Source organism: Doryrhamphus excisus, chromosome 21 (assembly GCF_030265055.1).
Source record: "Doryrhamphus excisus isolate RoL2022-K1 chromosome 21, RoL_Dexc_1.0, whole genome shotgun sequence".
Lineage (NCBI taxonomy): Eukaryota > Metazoa > Chordata > Actinopteri > Syngnathiformes > Syngnathidae > Doryrhamphus > Doryrhamphus excisus.
Window position 1 is genome coordinate 12,173,564 of NC_080486.1, and position 22,815 is coordinate 12,196,378.

The 22,815-nt window shown below is 46.2% G+C and overlaps 1 protein-coding gene and 1 long non-coding RNA gene across 5 annotated transcripts in view; one reads left to right on the forward strand and one right to left on the reverse strand.

Moving 5' to 3' along the window:
• The window catches only part of LOC131109039 (cadherin-18-like), a 102,471-nt gene extending 83,901 nt beyond the window's left edge, over positions 1–18,570 (forward strand). Inside the window, exons 4-11 of one of the 2 annotated variants that reach the window (XM_058060576.1) lie at positions 3,912–4,079; positions 4,177–4,364; positions 4,441–4,694; positions 5,136–5,272; positions 6,313–6,434; positions 7,539–7,656; positions 14,342–14,593; positions 17,760–18,570. In XM_058060576.1, coding sequence (XP_057916559.1) covers positions 3,912–4,079; positions 4,177–4,364; positions 4,441–4,694; positions 5,136–5,272; positions 6,313–6,434; positions 7,539–7,656; positions 14,342–14,593; positions 17,760–18,265 — 1,745 coding nt within the window. In that variant the 3' untranslated portion in view covers positions 18,266–18,570. The remainder of the gene's footprint in view (positions 1–3,911; positions 4,080–4,176; positions 4,365–4,440; positions 4,695–5,135; positions 5,273–6,312; positions 6,435–7,538; positions 7,657–14,341; positions 14,594–17,759) is intronic. The other variant, XM_058060575.1, reaches the window with a different exon arrangement.
• The window catches only part of LOC131109040 (uncharacterized), a 271,033-nt gene that overhangs the window by 198,076 nt on the left and 50,142 nt on the right, over positions 1–22,815 (reverse strand). For all 3 annotated transcript variants that reach the window (XR_009120623.1, XR_009120622.1, XR_009120624.1), the window contains exon 7: positions 19,650–19,745. This is a non-coding gene — a long non-coding RNA (uncharacterized LOC131109040). The remainder of the gene's footprint in view (positions 1–19,649; positions 19,746–22,815) is intronic.

Genomic DNA, 22,815 nt, shown 5'->3' on the forward strand with positions numbered 1-22,815 from the left:
TTTATTTCTACACCAACAGGCCTGAAACACATCAAACCCTGTTTATGTTATGAACTGAAATGCTTGGCGCAGTGGAAGGTTTGATTTGAAGCATGCTTACAATAGCGCAAGGTTCGATGTTAGCATACTGTAAGCTTTGATGTGAAGCACAGTTAGCAGAATGAAAGGTTTGATGTGAAGCACAGTTAGCAGAATGAAAGGTTTGATGTTAGCATAGTTAGCATAGTGAAAGGTTTGATGTTAGCATAGTTAGCATAGTGAAAGTTTTGCTGTTAGCATAGTTAGCATAGTGAAAGGTTTGCTGTTAGCATAGTTAGCATAGTGAAAGGTTTGATGTTAGCATAGTGAAAGGCTTGATGTTAGCATAGTGAAAGGTTTGATGTTAGCATAGTGAAAGGTTTGATGTTAGCATAGTTAGCAGAGTGAAAGGTTTGATGTTAGCATAGTGAAAGGTTTGATGTTAGCATAGTTAGCATAGTGAAAGGTTTGATGTTAGCATAGTTAGCATAGTGAAAGGTTTGATGTTAGCATAGTGAAAGGTTTGATGTTAGCATAATTAGCATAGTGAAAGGTTTGATGTTAGCATAGTGTAAGGTTTGATGTGAAGCATAGTTAGAAAGTGTAGGTTTTGATGTTAGCACAGTTAGCATAGTGAAAGGTTTGATGTGAAGACTTCGCTCTAGGATTCCTGTGTGTCTTCCTAATTTGGATTGTCTAACAAGTCTGAAACCCGGTCACCTAAACACAAAGCTAGTGCAAAGTTTTTATTTTAATACATATACATACAAACTAAAATGTTTTTATTTTTGAGAATAACAAAATGGCTGAATAACTCTACAGAGCCTTATTATCATTGAGCTATTATGCGCGTTGTTTCTATCAAGCTCGCAATGCCTTTTATGCCACTACACAGCACAGCCTAATTGATATATCCAATATGTAATAGGCTGCTTACTCATCCCTAATTTACATGTCAATTCCATGCAGGATTTATAATGCAGCAGCTTTGGATTGTGGAAACACAAAAGAGTAAACAAAATGACTTTTGCCTTCATGTATTTTTGCATCTAGTTAGCGTCATTTGTGTGTGCGTGCTTGTCCTTCCTCCCGGCGAGCGTTCCGAGTCTCGGCGTGCTTGGCAGCCCTGCTGGCGATGCACGATGTGTTGTAAACTTGAGCGCCCGCAGCAGCGCACAGGTCACTTGGCTCGCACTTAATGAGGCTGGAATACATTGGGACTAACTATACAATCACGCCTGATTGTTCTCGCATTCGCCGCCAACGACTGGTTGTAAAGAATGGAATAGAAATAATAAATAGAAAAGAGCGAGAGAGGGAGTTTGTGTCCTTTTTTTTTCCAAGGCTGTAAGCAGGAAATGACACGCTCTTTAAGCGGCACAACATCGGTGATTAGTGTAAAAATGACCTTCGAAACATTGAAACAGGAGGCCATTCGGCGTACAGTGGCATTTAAAAGTCACCTGCCAGTTAAAATGCGAATAAACACAAACAGTGGAGAGTTTCGTGGAAACAGCTCATCGTTTTCCTACTCCGGTCTCCGGCGGTCGAGACGCATGGCTGTGTTTATGACGTCTCGCTCCGTGCTGATTCATTGCTGATGAGCGCAAACTGCCCGGGCCGGCCGTGACAGATGATACGTGACCTCTGAGACCCCCTCCCCACCATTCTTAATGCTGCCTCCTTGACCCACTTTTAATGACTAGTCAGCCCGGCGCTGGATTCATTTCCGTCTGCAGGGTCTTGACACAGAAAAAAAGGAAAATGACCTTTTGGAGTAATGAAAGCGCTTTCATTTGCACGTTTTGGTAAAAAAAGGGGCGGGAAAAAAAGCGAAATTAAGCTTGTCGAGACTTTCATTGAAATGAATAGCTTGAATAAAATATATTAGCTGGAGTCCCTGAATGGCTGCAGCGGTCTCGTTGTTTGACTTCTATTTCACACTGAAGCTACACTATGACACGGAGACAAACGCCTCGGTTGACTTGGAGTATTAGTACCATGCAGTAACGTAAGAGGATCTGGATATTACATGTCGAGTCCATTGCTAAAAGAATACCAAGGGTGTTTATGGTCGGAAATTGGTCTCCATGTCTTTCATTTTCTTTAAGTTGTCATTCGTTTTCATGTATATACCATATTTTCCGCCTATAAGTCACACTTTTTTTCATAGGTTGGCTATTCCTGCGACTTGTACTCCAGAGCGACTAATGGACACCTTTTCTGTTTATGTTTATTTTTTGTATAGCTGAATAACCATTGTGTTAGCATATCTTATACCTATTTAGCCTGTTGTTAGAACTTGCCTTCCAAGAGTACTTAATGTCTGTTTTGGTCAAGTAGTTTGTAAAATAAATTACCCGCAAAAAATGCAACTTATACTCTTATGTATGTTTTTTTCTACTGACTCTAATTACTGGATTATAAGTCGCCCCGGAGTACAAGTCGCATTTTTTGCAAGTAATTTATTTTACAAACTACTTGACCAAAACAGACATCTTCTTGGAAGGCAAGTTCTAACAATAAAAGAATAGAGGCTGAATAGATGTAAGATATGCTAACACAATTGTTATTCAGCTACACAAAAAATAAACAGAAAAGATGTCCAGTGTTTATGTAACATAAGCAGTTTTTTTCATTTATAAGTCACTCTGGAGTACAAGTCGCAGGAACAGCCAACCTATGAAAAAAAGTGTGACTTATAGTCCGGAAAAGACGGGAATTATGCATTTCCGGCCTTGTGCAACTTATAGTCCACAAAATACGGTATATCATGCAAAACCTGAGACGCTATTATTCACTTTTGGAAAAATACTATAATACTACAGTGTTAGTCTTATCCATGTTGCATAACGGGCTGATTGATGCATTTCTAGTTGGTTGAAATGAAGGTTTTCGTCCACGTGGAAGCTTTGGGTTAAAGCATAGCATTCTTAGCTGTAGCCACTTGTGTTTATGTAAAACAACATCAAGTGTTTCTTGTTGAACCGCAGTTGTCGGCTTGACAAAGAAATGAAAGCCGTCTTTGGAGGACTAATTCAACCTACAACTCGGTCGCCGTCTTCAAACGAGATGGCGCATTGTGCGGCTCATGCAAACGACTGCACAATATTACAAACTCCTCTCATCAAGCGTCGGTGGGAAATAAAAAGTGTTCTGTCAAACAAATCAGTGGGTGTCAACTGTCAGCAGGAGGCGAGAGAACGCTGAGTGTTTCTTTTTTTTTTTTTTCTTTGTCCCTTTGGCGATCAACAACGTTTTCCACGCAGGGTCCCGCTGTTTCCAGTCATGCGTATTATTACAGGGTTCACAAGTTCACAACAACACAAGTTCAATGGTCGCCGCAGGGTGCCGGGGCTCGGGAAGAGGAGGAGGAATGGTCAGATCTGGTACTCGGGGAAGGGTGTGAGCGTAGCAACATTATTCCATCTCGTTCCACGCGGCGCTAGTGAATCAGCGCTCTCACTGTGACGCTCGTATAGGAAATTGTGAGGCGCGCTTATTGGATTCGATAACTCGCCGCGAGTCAATCTTTAGCTCAACGTGTGTGTGCACCGTAGTTGGAAATGTGATGGAGAGGTGAGAAAGTCCTGGATTCAAGGCTGAGCGCTAAAGTGAAAGCAAAGAACCTCTTCAATGCAATAATTGCGACGTTTCAATAAGACAAATGCTCGATGACTTACGGGCTATTAGTTGCAAAGCTGTTTTGCTTAATTGCGGCCATGTTTTCCAACCAATCCGACCCACGTTGCAGACTTGTGCTTGTCAGTCAACAAAATGTGCGCAAGAAACGGTGTAAATTGTAATTGTTATTGTATGTTTTGATAACAGTTTTTTTTTTTTTGATAACTATTTGGCCCGGGAATGACAAACAACGTAAATTGTCTCTGCAGGGATCATCAGGACTGCCTTAGCCAACATGGATCGGGAAGCCAGAGAACACTACACTGTAGTCATCCAGGCCAAAGACATGGCAGGCCAAGTCGGCGGCCTCTCCGGATCCACCACCATCAACGTCACACTGACCGACGTGAACGACAACCCGCCAAAGTTCCCACAAAGTACGTACCCAATGGGAACCCAGGACCGTCCCAGTGATTCGTTGGGTACCGATTGTGTTCCGAAAATGTCGCTCTAACATCCGTTTTTTGTCCGCAGAAAATTATCAGCAGTATGTCCCCGAATCGGCTCAAGTCGGGAAGCCGGTGGGGAAGATCAAAGCCAACGACGACGACCTCGGCGCCAACGCGGACATCAAGTACAGCATCATCAACTCTGAGGGCGCCAACATGTTCTCCATTGCTACTGACAGGGACACAAAAGACGGAATCATCACGCTCAAAAAGGTCAATATTTTGTTTCAATAGGCACTTTTGTCAACATGGCGTGTGTTGACATCTTCGCTCCGCCCCGTCCCGACAGCCCCTCAACTACGAGCGAAAGAAGACATACACGCTGCACATCGAGGGAACCAACACCCACGTGGACCCCCGTTATTCCTACTTGGGCTCCTTCAAAGACACTACCACTCTCAAGATCACAGTAGGCGACGTGGACGAAGCGCCGGTCTTCTCATTGGATTATTACATCATGGACGTGTACGAGAACTCGCCCGGAGGCACGGAGGTGGGCGCCGTCACGGCTCGGGACCCCGACAGCAGGAACAGCCCCGTCAGGTAAGACGGAACGTTGCAAAGAAACCATGCGAGTCGAGCTGGTCCGAGCCTGGCGTGATGTCATGAATATTTGCGTGAATGATTCTTTTTTTTTTTCCGGGTGCTAACAGTGTGAGCTAACCGCAGGCGATACAAGTGCTTAGCACATTTGTATGCGCTCTAAACTTCCAGTTTGTGAGGCAGTGGGAATGGGAAAGACAGATAGCAGCCCCGAGGCGGCGGACTAATCCAGGGTTTCACTCTGCACAGGTATCTCATTTTGTGACACTCATGCATGCGATCCCCCCGCCCGCCCCCCCCTCGCAGCACCCGGCGGCGACGTGAAGCCGCTAATGAGATGGCGTGTCGCTGATGCTTCAGCGAGATGTCGCCAGAGCATTGTTGCACCGCCGTATGGCGACTGTGGATGTACTCTGAACGATTCCCGGTACTTGTCTTCAGGTACTTCATCGACAAAAAAGAAGTGGGTCCGAACTATTTCCGAATCGACGAGATCAGCGGCGTCATCAGGACCACGCAGCCTCTGGACCGGGAGGACACGGCTTGGCACAACATCACTGTGATGGCCTCGGAGGTTGGTAGGTACCCGCTGATACTCCATCGATACTCCAACACTACGCTGTTTAGCTAGGCCGGTATGGACTAATCGGCCATTTTTTTTTTAATACTAATGGATTTCTATAGTTGCACATTTCTTTTCTGTCCTACTCTTCAAGCATTGATGCAGCAAAACGATAAAGTAAATATTGCCAAGCGCATTTACTCGGGGTTATGAAGATCATTTACATACTGATTAGAATGTATTCAAGTAGGACTTCCTTTTAATTGACTAGCAAATCAAATTAGTCCCAATTGTTCACTGTCCTTTCATACATGTAACAATTAATTAAATTAAAAGAGGCCCGGCTAACTTTAGCTATCAGGTAACTTGGCTAATTTGTAATCACAATTAGGCAAATCCCACTGCCGAGCAACCGAGGTGCTGCATGCTAATGCTTTATTATCTCCTCCGTCGCTTATTAGCATGCAGGCATGAGCTTGCAGAAGGCAGAAATATGGCGGCTTTGAATGCGCAAGGACAAGGGAAAATAAACTTACCAGGCAAAAATATGTGCAAGATGAAGCCTTTTGTCGGTGCTCTTAACAAGACGGAGCCAACATAAACATTCCATCATTCACTTCCGCGTGACCTTCCTATAATCATTTATTTTCTGTAATAAACTTTGAAACCTGACAGTTACACATTTGTATTGGTAATCTTGCTACAGCAATGCATCACATGCCTTCACCAATGTTGCGCAATGGGTAGAAATGTATAAAAAATTACATGCAAAATTGCTGAAGATCAGATTCCAATCTTCCAAGGTTTTCAACAACTTCCCTTCTAAAGCTTTTGATCTAAAAAATAATGCTCCCTATTCAGTTTTGATAATACTGCCACCACAATGCAAGGTTAGAATCTGCCATCTGGATCTTATCGACATCGAATGTGACGTGGGTTTCTATAGCTACAGTACGAAGGCACAAAATGGTGGCCGGTCCGTGTGCGGATACAGACGACAGCGTCAAGTAGCGGCTGACCTTTGGCTTTGATTTTGTCTTCCCTCGTCTGCGCCAGACAACCCTGGCCTCTTCAGTCACATCCTGGTCACCGTGCAGGTCCTGGATGTCAACGACAATGCGCCACAAGTGGCCGCCGACGAGGAGATCATCGTTTGCGAGAGCACGCGAGCCGGACAGGTGAGCGTCCCAAGTCCGCCATTAGTCTTTTTTTGAATGTATTTTGCTGTAAACGGTTCTTCGGAGAAGCAGCTAGTGGCTGAGAGGAAGCCTCACTGGGCGGCCGCTTCATCAAGGCTCGTTTAAAAGCAGCACTTCAGTGCAAACTGTGGCAGCTCACAATGGAAGCCGGCTTCAGTTTGCTCTCAGTGCTCTTTGATTCCTTTGAATTAAGCTTTTTTTTTTTCCCCTGTTTGAGCTACAGAGCAATCAGACGCATGGAAATGGCTGAGAGGCCAACTGGCTGTCGGAATAAAGCAACATTTTAATCATTTTGCACTAGTTGGGGAGAGTCTGAATTAAGGTTTGCATTAAAACGCCGCCGAGGCTTTGCTTGCGGATTAAGCGCGAGGAATGACGTTGTGTTAAATGGCACGGCAAGGCTTGGCTGCACACGTTAAAGAACGCGACTCGTTTGGATCACGCCACGCGGGGATGCTCCCATTGGTTGGCAGGCGGGCGCTAATTACCGGGCGCCAACTGGCCCTCATTTGCATAAATAATACCATATGTGTGGTTTTGTTGCAGTCAGCAAACAGCGAATAAAGGTGATTAAACACTGATTAAAACTCGCTGATGAATGCTGAGAGTCAACGTTAAAGCCACCCCATCCATCATCCATCGGCAGTCAGTCAGTCAGGAAGTCAAGAGTCCATCTCAGGCACACAGAGGACTCGAGCTAGCTGGGCATGCCCACGACACCGCTAGATCAGACTAGAATCCAGAGTCTTGAATTAGCCACTCTACTTTGCGCTCCATCAGCCAACCTACGGAGGAAACTCATTTCGGCCGCTCGCCAAAACTCATGACCATCGATGAGGTGGGCAATGTCGATCGACCGCTAAATCGAAAGCTATGCCTTCTGGCTCTTCACATCGACATTACTGCAGTTGCTGCACCGATTCGCCTTACTGCACTCTTGAGCAAGACCCCGAGATATTTGAACTCCTCACGCCACACTTTTCCGGCTTCACATTCACACACACACACACTGGCATCCATCTTGGATTCATTGCCTGCTTTCTGTTCCCGCTAACGACCTTGTGTCGGTGCGTCCAATTTCAGGTGATCCAGACGGTGAGCGCCGTGGACAAGGACGACTTTGCCAACGGACAACGTTTCTCCTTTGCCTTGCCCAGCCAGATGTCCGTTAATCCCAACTTCACCCTCAAGGACAACGAAGGTACATGGAGCTGCCCGGCGGCTTTGTTTGCATTCCTTATGCCCGCCTCCCTCGGGAGGCCTCGGCTGTCTCTATAACCCCCGCCCGTATATCGCCGGGCTTAATGTGGCCGGTGTCAAGCGGGTTCCGCTCGACATGTGGGAGGCGGAACACAGACGGCGAGGAGGTCGGTTGGTGAGGAGCAGACGGCTTTTGCCGACTGCGTGCTTGCTGTTGTCAAACGGATTAACTGCGCTCGTGGAAGTTAGTGCTGGAGCCAACGGCAGGTGTTGCCATGGTAACCATCACCACCTCTGGTGGATACCTTGAGTTAGGTTAGTCGCAGAGGAAACGGTTGTTCTCCTGAAGTCAAAGAAGCGCAAAAAAAAAAAAACAATCTAATGCATACCTTTTTCATTGCATGTTTTATTTATATTTATTCATATAATATTTGGGGTGTGTTCTTTGCATTTTCATGCACCCCAACTGTGGTGCCTATGCTTTTATTTGACTTACAAATACACCACAGGGCAAATTTGCTAGTGACAAGCACACACAGTTGGTTTCAGCACCTTGGCACTTAGGACAGCGACATGAGCAGAGTGAGCCTGTCAGTCATAGTGTCTTGGTGGGTAAAGGCGGGGCCGCGAGCATACACACAACGTGCAGCCATTGCACTTTTCTTAATAAAATCTCATCTCCCCCATTTTGCGTGACCCCCCCCCAATTTTATTATGATTTTAACATTGATTCCAACTACATTTGCTGTCAGTTGAAGGGCTCTTTGCATACAGAAATACCACTGTCCTCTATGGGATATATATTACAAGCAGGAAGCAAGGTAAAAGAGGTATAAAAATAGCCAGGTGACTTTGCAATCCCGTTCAGAAGCTAAATCAAATCAAAGATGTTCAGCTCGGGACGACGGGCGTCGGATCGGGCGCGAATGTTCCGGAGGATAATAAAACGCCGCCTCGCTGTACTTGTTTGTCCTCGACATGGGAACAACTAAGAGGGCCGAGTCAGAGAAGCCATTTGCGCTCCAATAAAAGCAGCTTGACATCTTCCCTGATAGCATCAGGCGGACCATTAAGAGACGCCGGCGAGATGGCGTCTTCTGGTAGCGGGTCTTGGAAAGTCGGAGAAACGTTCAACAGTCTGCTGGTCCATAAGGACACGGTGTCCATGGCGATGTTTTTTGCACATTGAGAAATCCCCCCCAAAAACGTGGAGCCATCTGCTGCCAAATATCCCAATGGCAGCATCGAGCATGGAGCAGAGAAGCCCTCTCGCTGCAACGCTCCATGGTAGCGTTTTCGGATCACGCTGTTCGACTAATGGCGCATGGTAAATTTGGCTCCTGCTGCACAGCATCCCTCCTTCTCCCCTCAAACAAACTGCAGCATAATCCCCCCGTGGGACAGGACGCCTTTTGTGTCGGACATGGAAATAGAACATTGTCCCTCTATTAATCAGTTGCTGCAGAAAGTTGGAGGGGACCGTACACAAAATATCACTCAATGGTCCAAAAAGCTTCAGCTCTTCAGCTCTTCTGGGAGAAGGTTCTCCAAGAGTGTGTGGACGGAGCGAGGTTGTTCCAGGCTCTTATAGAGTCCAAGTCCTCAAGGGTGGGGTGGCATCAGAGCTGATTAAATGTTTTTTTATGTCGAACTGGACTCAACTTCTTGGGCCTTTTATGTGGATGGAGCATCAAAGCGATGATTCCCTTTTGACACGACTCGACACGCATGGAGGACGTACGAAATATTAGCGTGAATTTATAGTAAATGCGGGTTGCAAGTATGACATAAGACAAAAAAAAAAGGACATTATGCCATACGGACGACACAAAAACACGGAGTTGCCACTACTTCATGACACCATAAAGGGGAGAAGAAACAGTTCCCAGGCTTCGCTACACATCTTCAGCATAATGAGTGTAATGTTAGCACTTTAGCTCACGTCGCTATGCGAGTGTTACCAATGTGCTTGTCCTCCTGTCCCACTCTAATGTTCCGCTGTTTTAGGTGATGTATGGTGTCAATTAGGTTGGACAAACACCATTAGCTGTTCAATACGCTACACCAGGATGTCTCAGAGGAACAAATGTTCCGACTCCTGGTGACTTGCAGTTTGAGTCGTTGAGAGTCCGGTCTACTTTGTCCAAAAGATGTCAAAGCAGCTCCATTCTTAGCGTTAAGCTCCGGCGGCTCCGTCCAACCCACTCATCTGCAGCGGCAATAAAAAGAAGAAGTCCTAATGTGGATTAGAAGTCCTTTGCTGTGTCGGCCAGAGCGGCACAATGCGGCGGCGTGCCGTTTGACGACTGTGTCTCGTAATTAAAGTAAGCTGCTCGCGCTGCCAGCCTCCCTTTTCCTTCTTTTATGTTGGCTGCTCGGTGGCAGGCACCCCCCTTTTAAAAAAAAAAAAAAAAAAAAGACCTTCTGTTGTTGTGACGAAAATCCCTCTCAGTCATTCACACCGCTAAATCTCTCATGACCTCCTTTTTCCGCCTGCGTTACACTCGCCTCGCCGTGGATCTTCATGAGGAGTTCTCGCCTGGCGCTTGTTTGTGGGATTATGTGTACAAACCCGCGATATGAATTCCATTCAAATGCGTGGAGGGGCCAAAGACGAGATAGAGGGAGGGTTCCAACACTGCCACCAAGGTCCATACATTAGCGTCAAGTGGTCCAGTAGCTTGGACTTTGGACTTCTGTTTGCGATCTTACGGTGACCTTACTTCTAGCCTACTTCTGTGCTGCTAATAAAGTGTTGATTCATGCTAATCATCAATCCCAAGGGTCGCTGCGTCACCCACGTACTCGTCTCCAACAAGATGAATGTGCACAAAAGGAAGCAAAAAGGACATGGCCTATTTTCACGTCCTGTCCTGTCTTGTCCTTTTTAATAAATGATGAAAACGTCCTGGTTTTCATCGTTTCGTTTAAATTCAGCAGCATTACGGCACGCTTCCATATGCAACGTAATCCCTGACAGGCTGCCGTGAGCGGATGCAAAAAGCAAAACATGAAACCAAATTCTGGTTCCAACTAAAACTGGAGAGTTTGACTTCAGGTTAGTGCGTCGTTCTTACTTTGGAACGTGTGTCTTTGATTATAGATATTATTTTGTTTTTCCCAATGATAAGATGTCTTTAAGTGAACTTGGAGACATTTGAGTCAGGAAAATAATATTTAATTCAGATCCGTCACGAAATATACTAATTTGTAACTACAAGGTCAGGCAAATTGATCTGATACATTTGTAGGTTAAATAAAAGGCAAATAAAGTAAAACTAATAAGTGTTTTTATTTCCAAAAAGTACATATAATGCCATTGTGTTTGTTTTAAAAATTAAATCAATTCTGGCAGTGTGAGGTTGGCCGGTTGATTTTGGTTTCAATGCAGATCCAGTAGCTGTGAAGTTGGTAACCCATAACAAGATGGTGTTTGGAGCTGGTATGGGATCAGGTCTACCGAGATTGAAGTGCAAACGGAACGCTTGTTGTGTTGTAGTTACTCACCAGTCCAATTCTTGGCATTATATGAAAAAAAATTGCATTATATGTACTTTGTAAAAATAAACACTTTTTTATTTTACTTTATTTGCCTTTTATTTAACCTATAAATGCATCAGATCACTTTGCCTGACCCTGTATATGATTTTTTTAATGCCCTGTGATTGGCTGGCGGCCAGTCTAAGGTGTACCCCACCTCTCGCCCGAATACAGCCGGGATAGGCTCCAGCATTCTCAACATTCTGAGATTAAAGCTGGCTATGTTTTATTCTAATTTGCCACAAAAGGCTGTGCCAGCTACGGTGGTAATGGTTCAAATCATAGAAGAGCTCGGTCTAATGGCGCAGATTGCCGTGATGCATTTCCAGGCAATGGGTGTATGGCGCTCGGGCGTCTGCATTTGCCGCTTCTGGACAGATGACTCTATTGATGGAGTGGTAATTTAGCTCAGTCGCTGCAAAGTTGACTTTCAAGAGGAGGTATTAGCGAGCGCTTTCACTGCTTTTAAATGTCAACGTGCCTCGGCGACGTCACTCACTCTAGCCAGAGAGCGGCCGGCGCAATTGTCGGCCGTTAAAAGCCACATCACCGCTTTGCCACCAACTTGTTAAATGCGTTCAACTTTACTGTTCCACTTTGTTCTCATTACCTGTCACTTTGCGTTGACATTTCCCCGTCGAGGGGGGGATGAAGTGATCTTTAAATAACCCCCGTGCATAAATAGATCAATTGATTTCTGGAGGTATCCGCTTTCCATACTAAAAGGCCCTCCTAATATTACCGCCGATCGGCGCTCGTGGAACAGGAGCTGTCAAGCGGCTGATGTGTGGGACGTTTAATTAGCCTTCATGTCATTCACGCTGGGGGGGGGCGGGGGGCGGGGGGGTGTTACACGTTGAATTCCCAAACAAGGCGCAGTGTTATTGGTGCAAATACACTCTAAATGTGCTTAACAAGAAGCTATCACTTGTAACTAATCCGACAACATAAACACACTGGACACTTCATTAGGTACACACGTCACAGTAATAAGATCCAATACGATGATCAATTAATTGGCGTATGCGGTCTATTTTTATCCTCAATAGTCATGTTCCTGCTAGGCATGCTAATGTCTGATTCAGCACATCCGGGAAGGGCAAGAGTGCTCCATCCACTTGAGTGAACTCTGTGAGCGTGGGAGTTCACTCTTGCGTTCCTCTCTGGCCAGCGAGTCTGCTCCAAGACACCTCAAGCCCTCTCCGCTCCCTTTAGAGCATTTTCAAAACCGTGTTATGGCAGAGTATGAAGACCAGTATTTCCACTGATGTACAAGAAAGGAATATTTTGGACAAAACTCTTCTATCCAAGCAACCTGGTAGCAAATCGGGTTCGATTAGCCATTAAATTATAAACAATGCAAAGCCTTGATGAGACTCACATCAAACTGATTGCAACTGGACTGTTCAGACTGTCTAAGAAGATCTTCCGCCTCTCATCCCGAGTAGGCTCCATCATTCCCGCTCAAAGACTAGGTAGGGCAGCTCTAGTCTGACTAGATAGGACAGCTACAGCCCGAGAGGTTGGTGCAGGATCTTTAGCCAGTACAACCCCTCAGACTAGAGCTGTCCTATCTAGTTTGAACTAGGCTTCATCAGTCCATGCTCAAGGACTAGATAGGACAGCTCTAGTCTGAGAGGTTGGTGCAAGATCTTTAGCAAATACAACCCCTCAGACTACAGCTTGAACTAGGCTTCATCAGTCCATGCTCAAGGACTAGATAGGACAGCTCTAGTCTGACTAGACAGGATGGACTAGGATCCATCAGTCCATGCTAAAGGACTAGATAGGACAGCTGTAGTCTGAGGGGTTGTATTCGCTAAAGATCCTGCACCAACCTCTCAGACTAGAGCTGTTCTATCCAGTCCTTGAGCATGGACTGATGGATCCTAGTCCGTCCTATCTAGTCAGACTAGAGCTGTCCTATCTAGTCCTTGAGCATGGACTGATGAAGCCTAGTTCAAAGGACTAGCTACCTAGTCCTTCAGCATGGACTGATGGAGCCTAGTCCGTCCTATCTAGTCAGACTAGAGCCGCCTACCAAGTCTTTGAGCATGAAGTGGTAAATCCGGCTCAGATAGCATCCAAAACAGGAGCTAGATTGCTAACATTATAGTCCGCAACAACACGCTAGATGCTAGATTAGCCTATTTGTCATTTTCCAGCTCTCACGTCTGCAGCTGACTGACGGATACTCGGCAGATTTATTTTAAGATGTGCGGTGAAGCCTGAGGAAAAAGGTGTTTTGGTAAAAAGCCTCATCTCATGTGGTAAAAGCAAGCAAAGAAGTGAGGGAGACGACGCACGTTACTGGTAGAACATCATTTAGACGTCCATTTTGCATAATAATGTAGCGCCACCGCTCCTGTGGTTCTAATGACGCTTTGGAAGGACGCACTTGGGCACGCGTGTGAGACGTCTTCAGAACAAACAGGAAGCGGCTGTGATCTCCAAGCCAGCCGAGATGGCATTTAACGAGATGTGAGCCGCTCTTAGGCGCACACTTTGCCTCCTCGCCTATTACCTGCCTGCGTCGTACACTCGCACCCGACGCACGCACGTCGGCAGATGGCTCGTCACGCCGCGGCAATAATCAAGACCTGCTGCGGGAGGCGGACTGAGAGGGGGGGGGGGGGGGGGGGATTAGCATGTCCTAATTGAAGTGCGCCGCCACTTTGCGGTCGGCGTGGAGAGGATGCTGTGCTGCTCCTACCTAGCTTGCATCGTCCTCCACCCCCCCTACCCCTCACCCGCCTCCACTCATCATCCAAAGCTTATTTGCACAACCCCCCTACGTCTCCTCACAGCACACCAAACAGCCCCCCCCCACGCGCACGGCCGCCTGCCAGCCTGCCTGCGTGCCGATTGGGCGATACGGCAAGTCGGACTTAATAAAGCTTGAAGTGTGCGTTGTCATACCAACTGTCCATCATTATAATTATTGGGAGATGGAGCCCAGATTGGAGAGGGAGGCCAGGTCTCACAGCAGTGGTGGAAGAGAAAGTGGGTGGGGGGGGGGATGTACTCTCCTGTCCTGTTCAGTCATTACGATACAGACGTTAGCATCACTATCTCAAGCTGTAAGCCGCACCTCAATCATTAGCGTGTCTGTATTTACTGACTTTTTTTCCCTGTCGCCGTTGCAGACAGCACGGCGGGCATCATCGCCAGGCGGCGGCGCTTCAACCACCTGACCCAGGAGCTGTACGAGCTGCCCGTGGTGGTGTGGGACAGCGGGGAGCCGTCGCTGAGCAGCACCGGCACCTTGACCCTGCGCGTGTGCCCCTGCCAGCGCCACGGCAAGATTCGCATGTGCCAAGGCGAGGCCTTCCTGTCCTCGGCGGGCCTCAGCACGGGGGCGCTCATCGCCATCCTGTTGTGTATCGTCATCCTGCTGGGTGAGTGGTGGGGGACGGGAGCTTTCGGAGGGTCTGACAAGGGCAAACGGAGGAGGAGGAGAAAGGGGCGGGTGGACTTGAAAGGACGCAGGTGGGATTCAGATTGAGGCTGGGGAGAATTAAGAGGCCTGGGGGGGGGCAGAAGAAGAAAAAGAAGAGCTTGTGAAGGACACAGCGAGAGGAGAGCGTGAATAGAAACGCAGAGGACAAAGACGACAAAAGACAGGAAGTGCAGGGTTGCTGCGGCTCGGAGAGAACTCGTGTCCACTTTGGCCGCCTTTTTCTATAGCGCCCGTCCTCATCGGGTCGCGGGTGAGCTGGAGCCTATCCCAGCTGTCCCGGCCTGCCTGTCTCTAAGAAGAGGCGCTATTGTGTACCGCATCCGCATTGCACTTTGGGACACCCCAGGCCTAAACGGTTGTTGTCACCTCGCTATGGTACCCGGAGCTGTGCCGTGTTGCCATAGCAACCTGCCTCAGCACCACGATATATATAAACTTCTGAATTGTGTTTCCACTTTATAGGATAAGAGTAGTTGTGAGATTGTACTGCAAATGCTTAGTGAAGGAGACAGAGAAAAAAAAAAGCCATGAGGTGTCTCATACCAGACGTGTGCGCCGTGGCGGGGTGGACATGATGCGATTGAACACGGCCTCGTGCCAGCGATTGTCTCAGGGCGTTGAACATGATGCATATTCATGCTGGCTTTCCTCGACGCAATGCCACAGAGGCCGGCGAAAAAGGCCAAAACTCCTCTCTCCGCCGCAAACACTCCAAACGGCAGGCAGAAGCCGCGTTCTCTCGTCAGCGCGGGTTTTGACAAAAGCCTGAAGTGGGTGGGATGTGATGAGGGTCAGTCAAACGGACCGCAGGCTGCAGCTTTCTGTAAAATTACACGCTGAAGGCTGAGAGACCCATGCTTTGTGTCACCTCTGCCGTGGTCACATTCAAGTACTTTCTCCATCGCTCTTTGGAGAATGTTCACACAATCGCTGCAGTTTGTTCACATTTTGAAGAAAAATAATCCAGCCGTCCTTTTTCTATAGCGCTTGTCCTCACTGGCGTGACGGGGCACATAGACTAGACATGCAAACATTCATATCTGTGGAGTATTCAGAATCTCCAATTAGTCCAGCAGGCTTAAATATGACTGGAAACAGGAAATACTTCCAACCTTTAATATGCATTCCGTAGGTATTATGACATATAATTGTACTTGCAATGTTGTATCCTCGTGTTAAACCATGCCAAAGTTTCCGATAATGAGGTTGGCGCATTTGGGAAGAAGTTCAGGATGGCTCAAAACGCTCAGTTTCAAAAGGTGTGGTAAAACTGCCCCTTTGTGATGTCACAGATAGATTAGTATGGTTCCTCACAGTTAGGAAGTTATTATTTCCAGGCTTTTGCGGGCTACTTGTAATGATGTGGCAGGCCAGATGTGGCCCCCAGGCCATTCGTTTAACATCTGTGGTCCAACGTAAAATGGCCAATATTAATAAAAGCTGTATTTTTATACAAAAAAGGAAAATTTGTAAATACACAGACGTGGCTAAAACCTGATGCTCGCTGGTCCAACCACCAGATATGACATTCTAGACCATTTAGGACCGAAATCCCGCCCCCCACCCACCAATTGTGGTTGAACAAGCGCAATAACTGGACTTCTCAAGATGCATTTTTCAGTCAAAAAAACAAAACGCATGTAAATATTTGAATGCTCGCTGAACTGAGTTCTTGCACGGTACAATGGCACCTAGCTAAGTTCCATGGAGTATTTTTCCACAATTTTACCCCAGTAGCTAGACAAAACAGTAACAAAGACAACAATCTGCAATCACACAACCCCCATAGCGTTTGCGGCCATCACCTAACCTTCCATCATCTTGCAGGAAAAGATAGTAAGTGTCACCCTCAAGTTTGAGCAACGGCGCTGTTATTAAGCAAGAGAATAATAAAACGGAAATGTGTTTTTTTTTTTGACAATTGCATTAATGCAAATGCTTGCTTATCGGGTTTGGGCTGCAACTGTGTCATCATCGTCAAGCTTGCTTATCAGCGCGCGAGAGAGAGATATAAGCATCCGAATGCAGCATCTCCCCTTCAAGCCTTCACCGCCGCATCTCGCTATACGAGTGTCATAATGAAATATATTTTCATCTGTTGTTTATCCATCCGGAAGACGGCTCTTATCTGTCATTTACCGAGATCTGTGGTGCAAGAATGCGGAAGGGGGGGGGGGAATGTTTCAAAAGCTGTTTTATGGCTTTTCATTTTCATTCCTTTTCCATCGCGCTGGATTGTTTGTATGAATGCAACGTGAAGATTCTGCTGGGTGTGCCTCGCCTCTGCCGGTGGAGCATAATGAACTCCCTTCAGATGGTAACGCTACGCTGCTGTAAAAATAAGCAACCCCCCCCCCAACCACCACCACCACCATACACACGGCTGACACCATCTGAGCAGATGATGGCGTTAACATCTCACACAGAGGTCATCAGTAACTCAATTTACAGCAGATAGCACGTCGACTTCATTAACATTGGCATTTCCATTCTGCAATATTAGATTTATGCGCCTCCATTACTGACCAGCGATAAAAACGTACGCAAACACATGTTCCCTTTCTCTCATCATCGTTTTGCATTTTGCGTCCCGGCTCGGCATGTGGCTTAAATTAGCGGTACAGATGACGACCAGACAAGCGTCAAAGCCGACAGCTTGCGTGGGGAGCGCCATTGCTGTTGGCTGAAGCGTGTTATTGATTTACAGTGTCTCCACGCTTGGCCGCATTTAATGTCGCCGTATAAAAATCGGATAAATATGTAACGTGGAATCAGCTTGCTTTATGAGCAACATTTGTGTTGGTTGTGTACTGTAAATGGGATTTGATCCAGTTGATTTAACATTGGAGTCACATGTAGTATTTATAGCAACTGTACTGCAACAATACCATTAAAAAAAAAATACTACGCAATACTAATGACTAACGATGCATCTGTTGGAATGACGCTTGGGTAACAGTTAGGAAAACTGTCAACGTCACATCAGATGACTTATGTTTTCAATTGAAAATGGCTCAGGAAAAGAGCCCTGAGGCACCCCAGAAGCTGTGTTTGCTTAACCAGTATAAATGATGCTCCAATATGCCTGTTTTTGGGTCCTTCAGCTATCGTGGTTCTCTTCGTGACCCTGAGACGGAGCAAGAAAGAGCCGCTCATCATCTCCGAGGAAGACATCCGTGAGAACGTGGTCACCTACGACGACGAGGGTGGCGGCGAGGAAGACACGGAGGCCTTTGACATCATCGCCCTGCGCAATCCGGCTGCCGCCGAGGAGCTCAAGTTCCGCCGGGACGTCCGCCCCGAGGGGAGGCAGCTGTGCGGCGGGCACCGGGGCCACCGGAGTCCCTCGTTAGAGCTGGACGAGGTGGATGTTCACGAGTTCATCAAACAGAGATTGGTGGAGGCCAACATGGACACGAGCGGCCCGCCCTATGACTCACTGCAGACCTACGCCTACGAGGGCCAAGGGTCACCCACGGGGTCCATCAGCCCGTTAGACTCTCTGGGCACGCAATCGGAGCAGGATTATCACTACCTGGATAACTGGGGGCCTCAGTTCCAGAGACTGGCAGAACTCTACGCAGAGGCAGATTCAAATATGAAAAGTTAGTGTGTGATTCCATTCCTTTGGGAACCAAACCGGATTGAAATACCTTTGGAATCTTTTGCGGACGCAGTGTGACGAAATCAGATCTCTCGTGGTTTTTACCTTCTCATTTGAAGAAACCGCTTTTTTTTTTTTTTTTTTTTTTTTAAATCCTGGCTCCTTCATGTGGAACTACTCGATCAAATTTTGAGAAGAAAGAACACTATGGGGAAAAATGAAAGGGATATTTTCCTTGTGTATATTTTTTATTGCTCAATAAAAGTTCTGATATCCATGTGGGTGGATATTACGTGAGAAAAGTGCAAGCTTGTCTTCTTCATCCATCATGCAAGTCATTAAACCGAGAACGGATGCCTCCCAGATTGGATACTGACGGATCAAATCAGCGTACGTGTAATTTACTCGCTGCGGCCTTTTTTAAACACGTTGAACCGCGGCGTCCGCCAGGATGGCTATTGACGTATCGTCCCACAGCTTTGAGGTTAATTAAAGCTCTCTTTTACGGCGTCGGTTAGCTTTATGGCGCTGGAGTATATGGCGACGGACGCACGTAACAATGCTCCGCAGAGCAGTTAGAGGAGGGGCAGGCAAAGTATCATGGCGGTGGAGCCGTTTTTCCGAGGCGTGATTGTTAGGGCCACGCTCAGATTAAAAAGAGTTTGAGTTTTTCTTGGAGAAAGTCCTAGCGCCATACGGAGTGGGAACAAATAGAATGGCAAAGATTTGCATTAATGTGTTTACCCAAAGCTATGCAAACAAATTATAGAAATGTCGACTTGGACGGTTTACTCTGTTTACCTCAAGATCTACGATTTTTCCGGAGGAATTCAGGGGCTTATCCTGGATGTTCCCATACGATTCTAGAACCATACCAGTTGGGTGTTTAGGTCTAAGGTCTGGACGGGGTGAAGAGGGTTTGAGATTGTGGGTAGGCCCATCGGTTGTTTGCTGGGGAGGAATACCCTGGGATTTAGGAGGCTGGTTCATGCTACCCATCCATCCATCCATCATCTTCCGCTTATCTTAGTCCTGGGGACAGCAGTCTCAGTTGGGAAGTCCCGGGTCCTCTCTTCCGGGAGGATACTAATGGGTTCATAAGGCCCCGGAGGCCTAGTGTCGGCTGGACATACCCGGAACACTTAACCAGGAGTACCACTCCTGGATGACCAACCTCCTCACCTTCACTGGCATCTGTGATGTTATTCTTTGGGTCACAATACCAAGCCCAAAACCAAAAAGTGATGGTCAACCTATACCAGAATTCTGGTTCTTTTATAATATTTGGTCCTATCTATTGTACGTGCGAGAGACCAACTGGGGTCATTGGGGTTGAACCATCTCCATCAAACAGTCCCTTACCTCTTTTGTGCGGTAGGAATGGGCTTACCTGACAGAATGGAAGCAAACGTTGGCTGGTCTGGCCTCACGTCCTCCCTTCCTGCTCCAGTCGGGTCTTTTCCTTCAGAAACGCTGATGACAGCCTCTGGAAAAAGACAAAAGGCAGACTGATGAATATTTTAAATCCTCCTCTTGTAGCTCCCGTCTTTTTCCCTTGCTTGTTATCGTCTCCTGAGTGTGTTTTTGTCTTTGTCACAAGAACACAGTCAGCCGTCTTCTCTGGGAAGGTCCCGTAAGGGTAACTGAAGGAGAAGCTCCCGAGTCGACATTCCTTACGTCTTATTCAGTCACTGTACATTTATCACAGTCCGTCTTTTGGTACAATTTCATTATCAGACTTTCTCCGCAAAATCAATGCTTGGATGCTGTTGCCAGGGGAAACAAAAGAGGCTGGAATGCTTAATTTTTTTTCCAGTGGGAGAAAAGTCAATAAAAGTCCACCGAGCAGAGATGATGATTTAGTTGCACAATTTTAAGACAATTAACACCATATTGGATGCGACTCGACCCCGCAAGTCGCGATGACAACATCATTTCCTGTTCCTGTGTGTTGTCAGCCCATGATTGCAAAATCCCATCAGTGTTGGAGTAGTTACTGGTTAGCTAATTAAGCATGCGATGACACTTTCAAGTTTTAGCCGAGAAACAGACTTGAATGCAAATTCATTAAAAAGCCGTGTAAATTTTCCGCTCCGGCGCCGAGCGTGTGTGGGAAATGAACCAGGAGATAAGCGCTCGACACTGAGAGGTTTACACGGATTAAAAGCGTCACTCCTGGAAATAAAGATCTCATTCTGGCGAAAGCCCTTGTGAATCTATCGGGGCGATGCCGTGTTTTCCAAGAAGTCGGCTCACCAGATGAGAACTGTTGTCTGGAGCGTTATTTCCGATGCTGTGAAGTGCGCGCCAACGCAACTGGTCTACATCCCCCTAATTGCACCGCCATTTTGGATAATTAGAGGCCTGAATTTGGAGGACAAGGACAACCCTGGTAAAACGGAGGATGGAAGACCAACACATTTAAATCAACACGACATTGGAAGACATGCTATGTTAGCATAGGTAGCTGGAATGGTACTTCCATTGCAGTAATTGTTACATTATTGCAGTATATTGATTGGGGGGGGGTATGATGCAGTACAAGTCAATATCGATGATGAGCCGTTTGATCAATAACTACACAGATAATATTGACAAAGCAAGAAGCTAGGCTAGGCTATAGTTATGGAACCACATTACACGACATTTTATTAAGTTAATTACCGTATTTTCCGGACTATAAGTCACACTTTTTTTATAGGTTGGCTGTTCCTGCGACTTATAAATGAAAAAAACTGTTTATTTACATATAAAATTGACATCTTTTCTGTTTATTTTTTGTGTAGCTGAATAAGCATTATGTTAGCATATCTTACATCTATTCAGCCTGTTCTCTATTCTTTTATTATAGTTAGAATTTGCCTTCCAAAAGGACATAATGTGTGTTTTGGTCAAGTAGTTTGAAAATAAATTACCCGCAAAAAAAGTGAATTATACTCCAATGCGACTTATGTATGTTTTTTCTACCTAATTATGCATTTTTGGCCTAGAGCGACTTATAGTCCAGAAAATATGATATATATCAATTTATTTCATGAAGTCAACATTTATGACTCAACACTGCAAAAAAAAAACATGAAGCTAGTTTGGAGTGGAGCTCAACTCTACATTTTGACTCCCTTGTCAGGTTTTCAGCCAGCAGGTTGGGAGGACGTGTCATACGTGTGCACGTGCTTTTGATTTAATGATCCGCGGAGACAACCCGCGGGGCCGACGAGGTCGGAGGCTCGTGCAGCGAGAGAGCGTGCGCATCTTATAAATGTTCATGACTCTGGAGTGCAAGGAAGGTGATTTGGAAATAAACACATCAAAGCCCGACGCAATCCTTTCAAATGCAAGCGTGCCGTCATTAAGACGGCTTCCAAAGCCAAAACTTTGGGACTTTTTGTTTGCAGCCAAACTTTTTTTCTTTGCCAGCATCTTTATTATTTATGTATGTATTTTTATACATGTGTAAAACCTTTTTTGGGCAAACTTTGTGTAATGAGGGGGCTTTCTATTACATCTAAAGTAGCCCAAAAAGGGAAGTGGATCCACTTTCATACCAACTTGCAGTGTGAAAGCAGAATAAAAAGGGATGAAGGGCTTTTAAACCACTTCCATCCGTCTTAAAGGACCAGTTGTCGGCCAAGGAAACTAGATTGAAATCAGACCAAAGGGTGCTGGTGTGAAAGCACCCTCGATGTGTAGAAAGAAGCCTCCTCTGCTTTAATTTGTTGGTCCACCCAGGTGAGATAGTGAATCCGACACAAAAACTGAATCAGTTTTGACTCATTAAGTCCCTAAAAGTACTGAATTTCACCCACTCGTCACTTTTCAATCCCTTGTTTGTGAAGGAATCCTTCACAGAAATCCACAATTGTGTCCGGAAGCAGTACCGGGTGATAAAAGATATATATATTTTTTATATATATATAGCAATATAACTTCACATACTTCATGAAAGAACCGAGCGCCGCCTCTTCAAAAGAGATCTCCACTTGCTGCAAGGCGACTGATTGAATTAGTCAAGTCCGTGTTAACATTTCACCTGGGTGCTTCACGTGCAATTAGCTGCGACACGCCGACATAAACAATGAAGAACGAGAGCGTCGTCGCCTCCGTTCCAGACGGCTGACCTACATAGCCGCCCGCCCGCTCGCTCGCCCGCCTCCTCGCCGCTGAAATCGAAACCCGCCTCGTGAAAACGAGATGCGGCGCTTAACGTGCGTGGAATGAAGTCCAAAACGCTCCGGCGTCTGATCCGCTTCCCTCGCCGCGTTCGAGGAGGAGGTGGGAAGCTTGCAATCCTGACCGACTAAATAAACGAGGAAATCCGTTCCCATCCACGTTGCTTTGACATACATATTTTGAATACGTATTGAAGTACACCACAATAACATCTATCCAAGTGTTAGTCATGTAGTATTTTTGCATTACTCGTTTTTATTTACAGTACACATATACAAGCAGTTTTACGTTACCGTTACTACTTCTACTGTTAGCATTTTCTATTATTGTTATAATGAGCAGGCTCGTGTTGTAAGGTCGTTTTGATGTCAGGTGAAGAGAAGAGA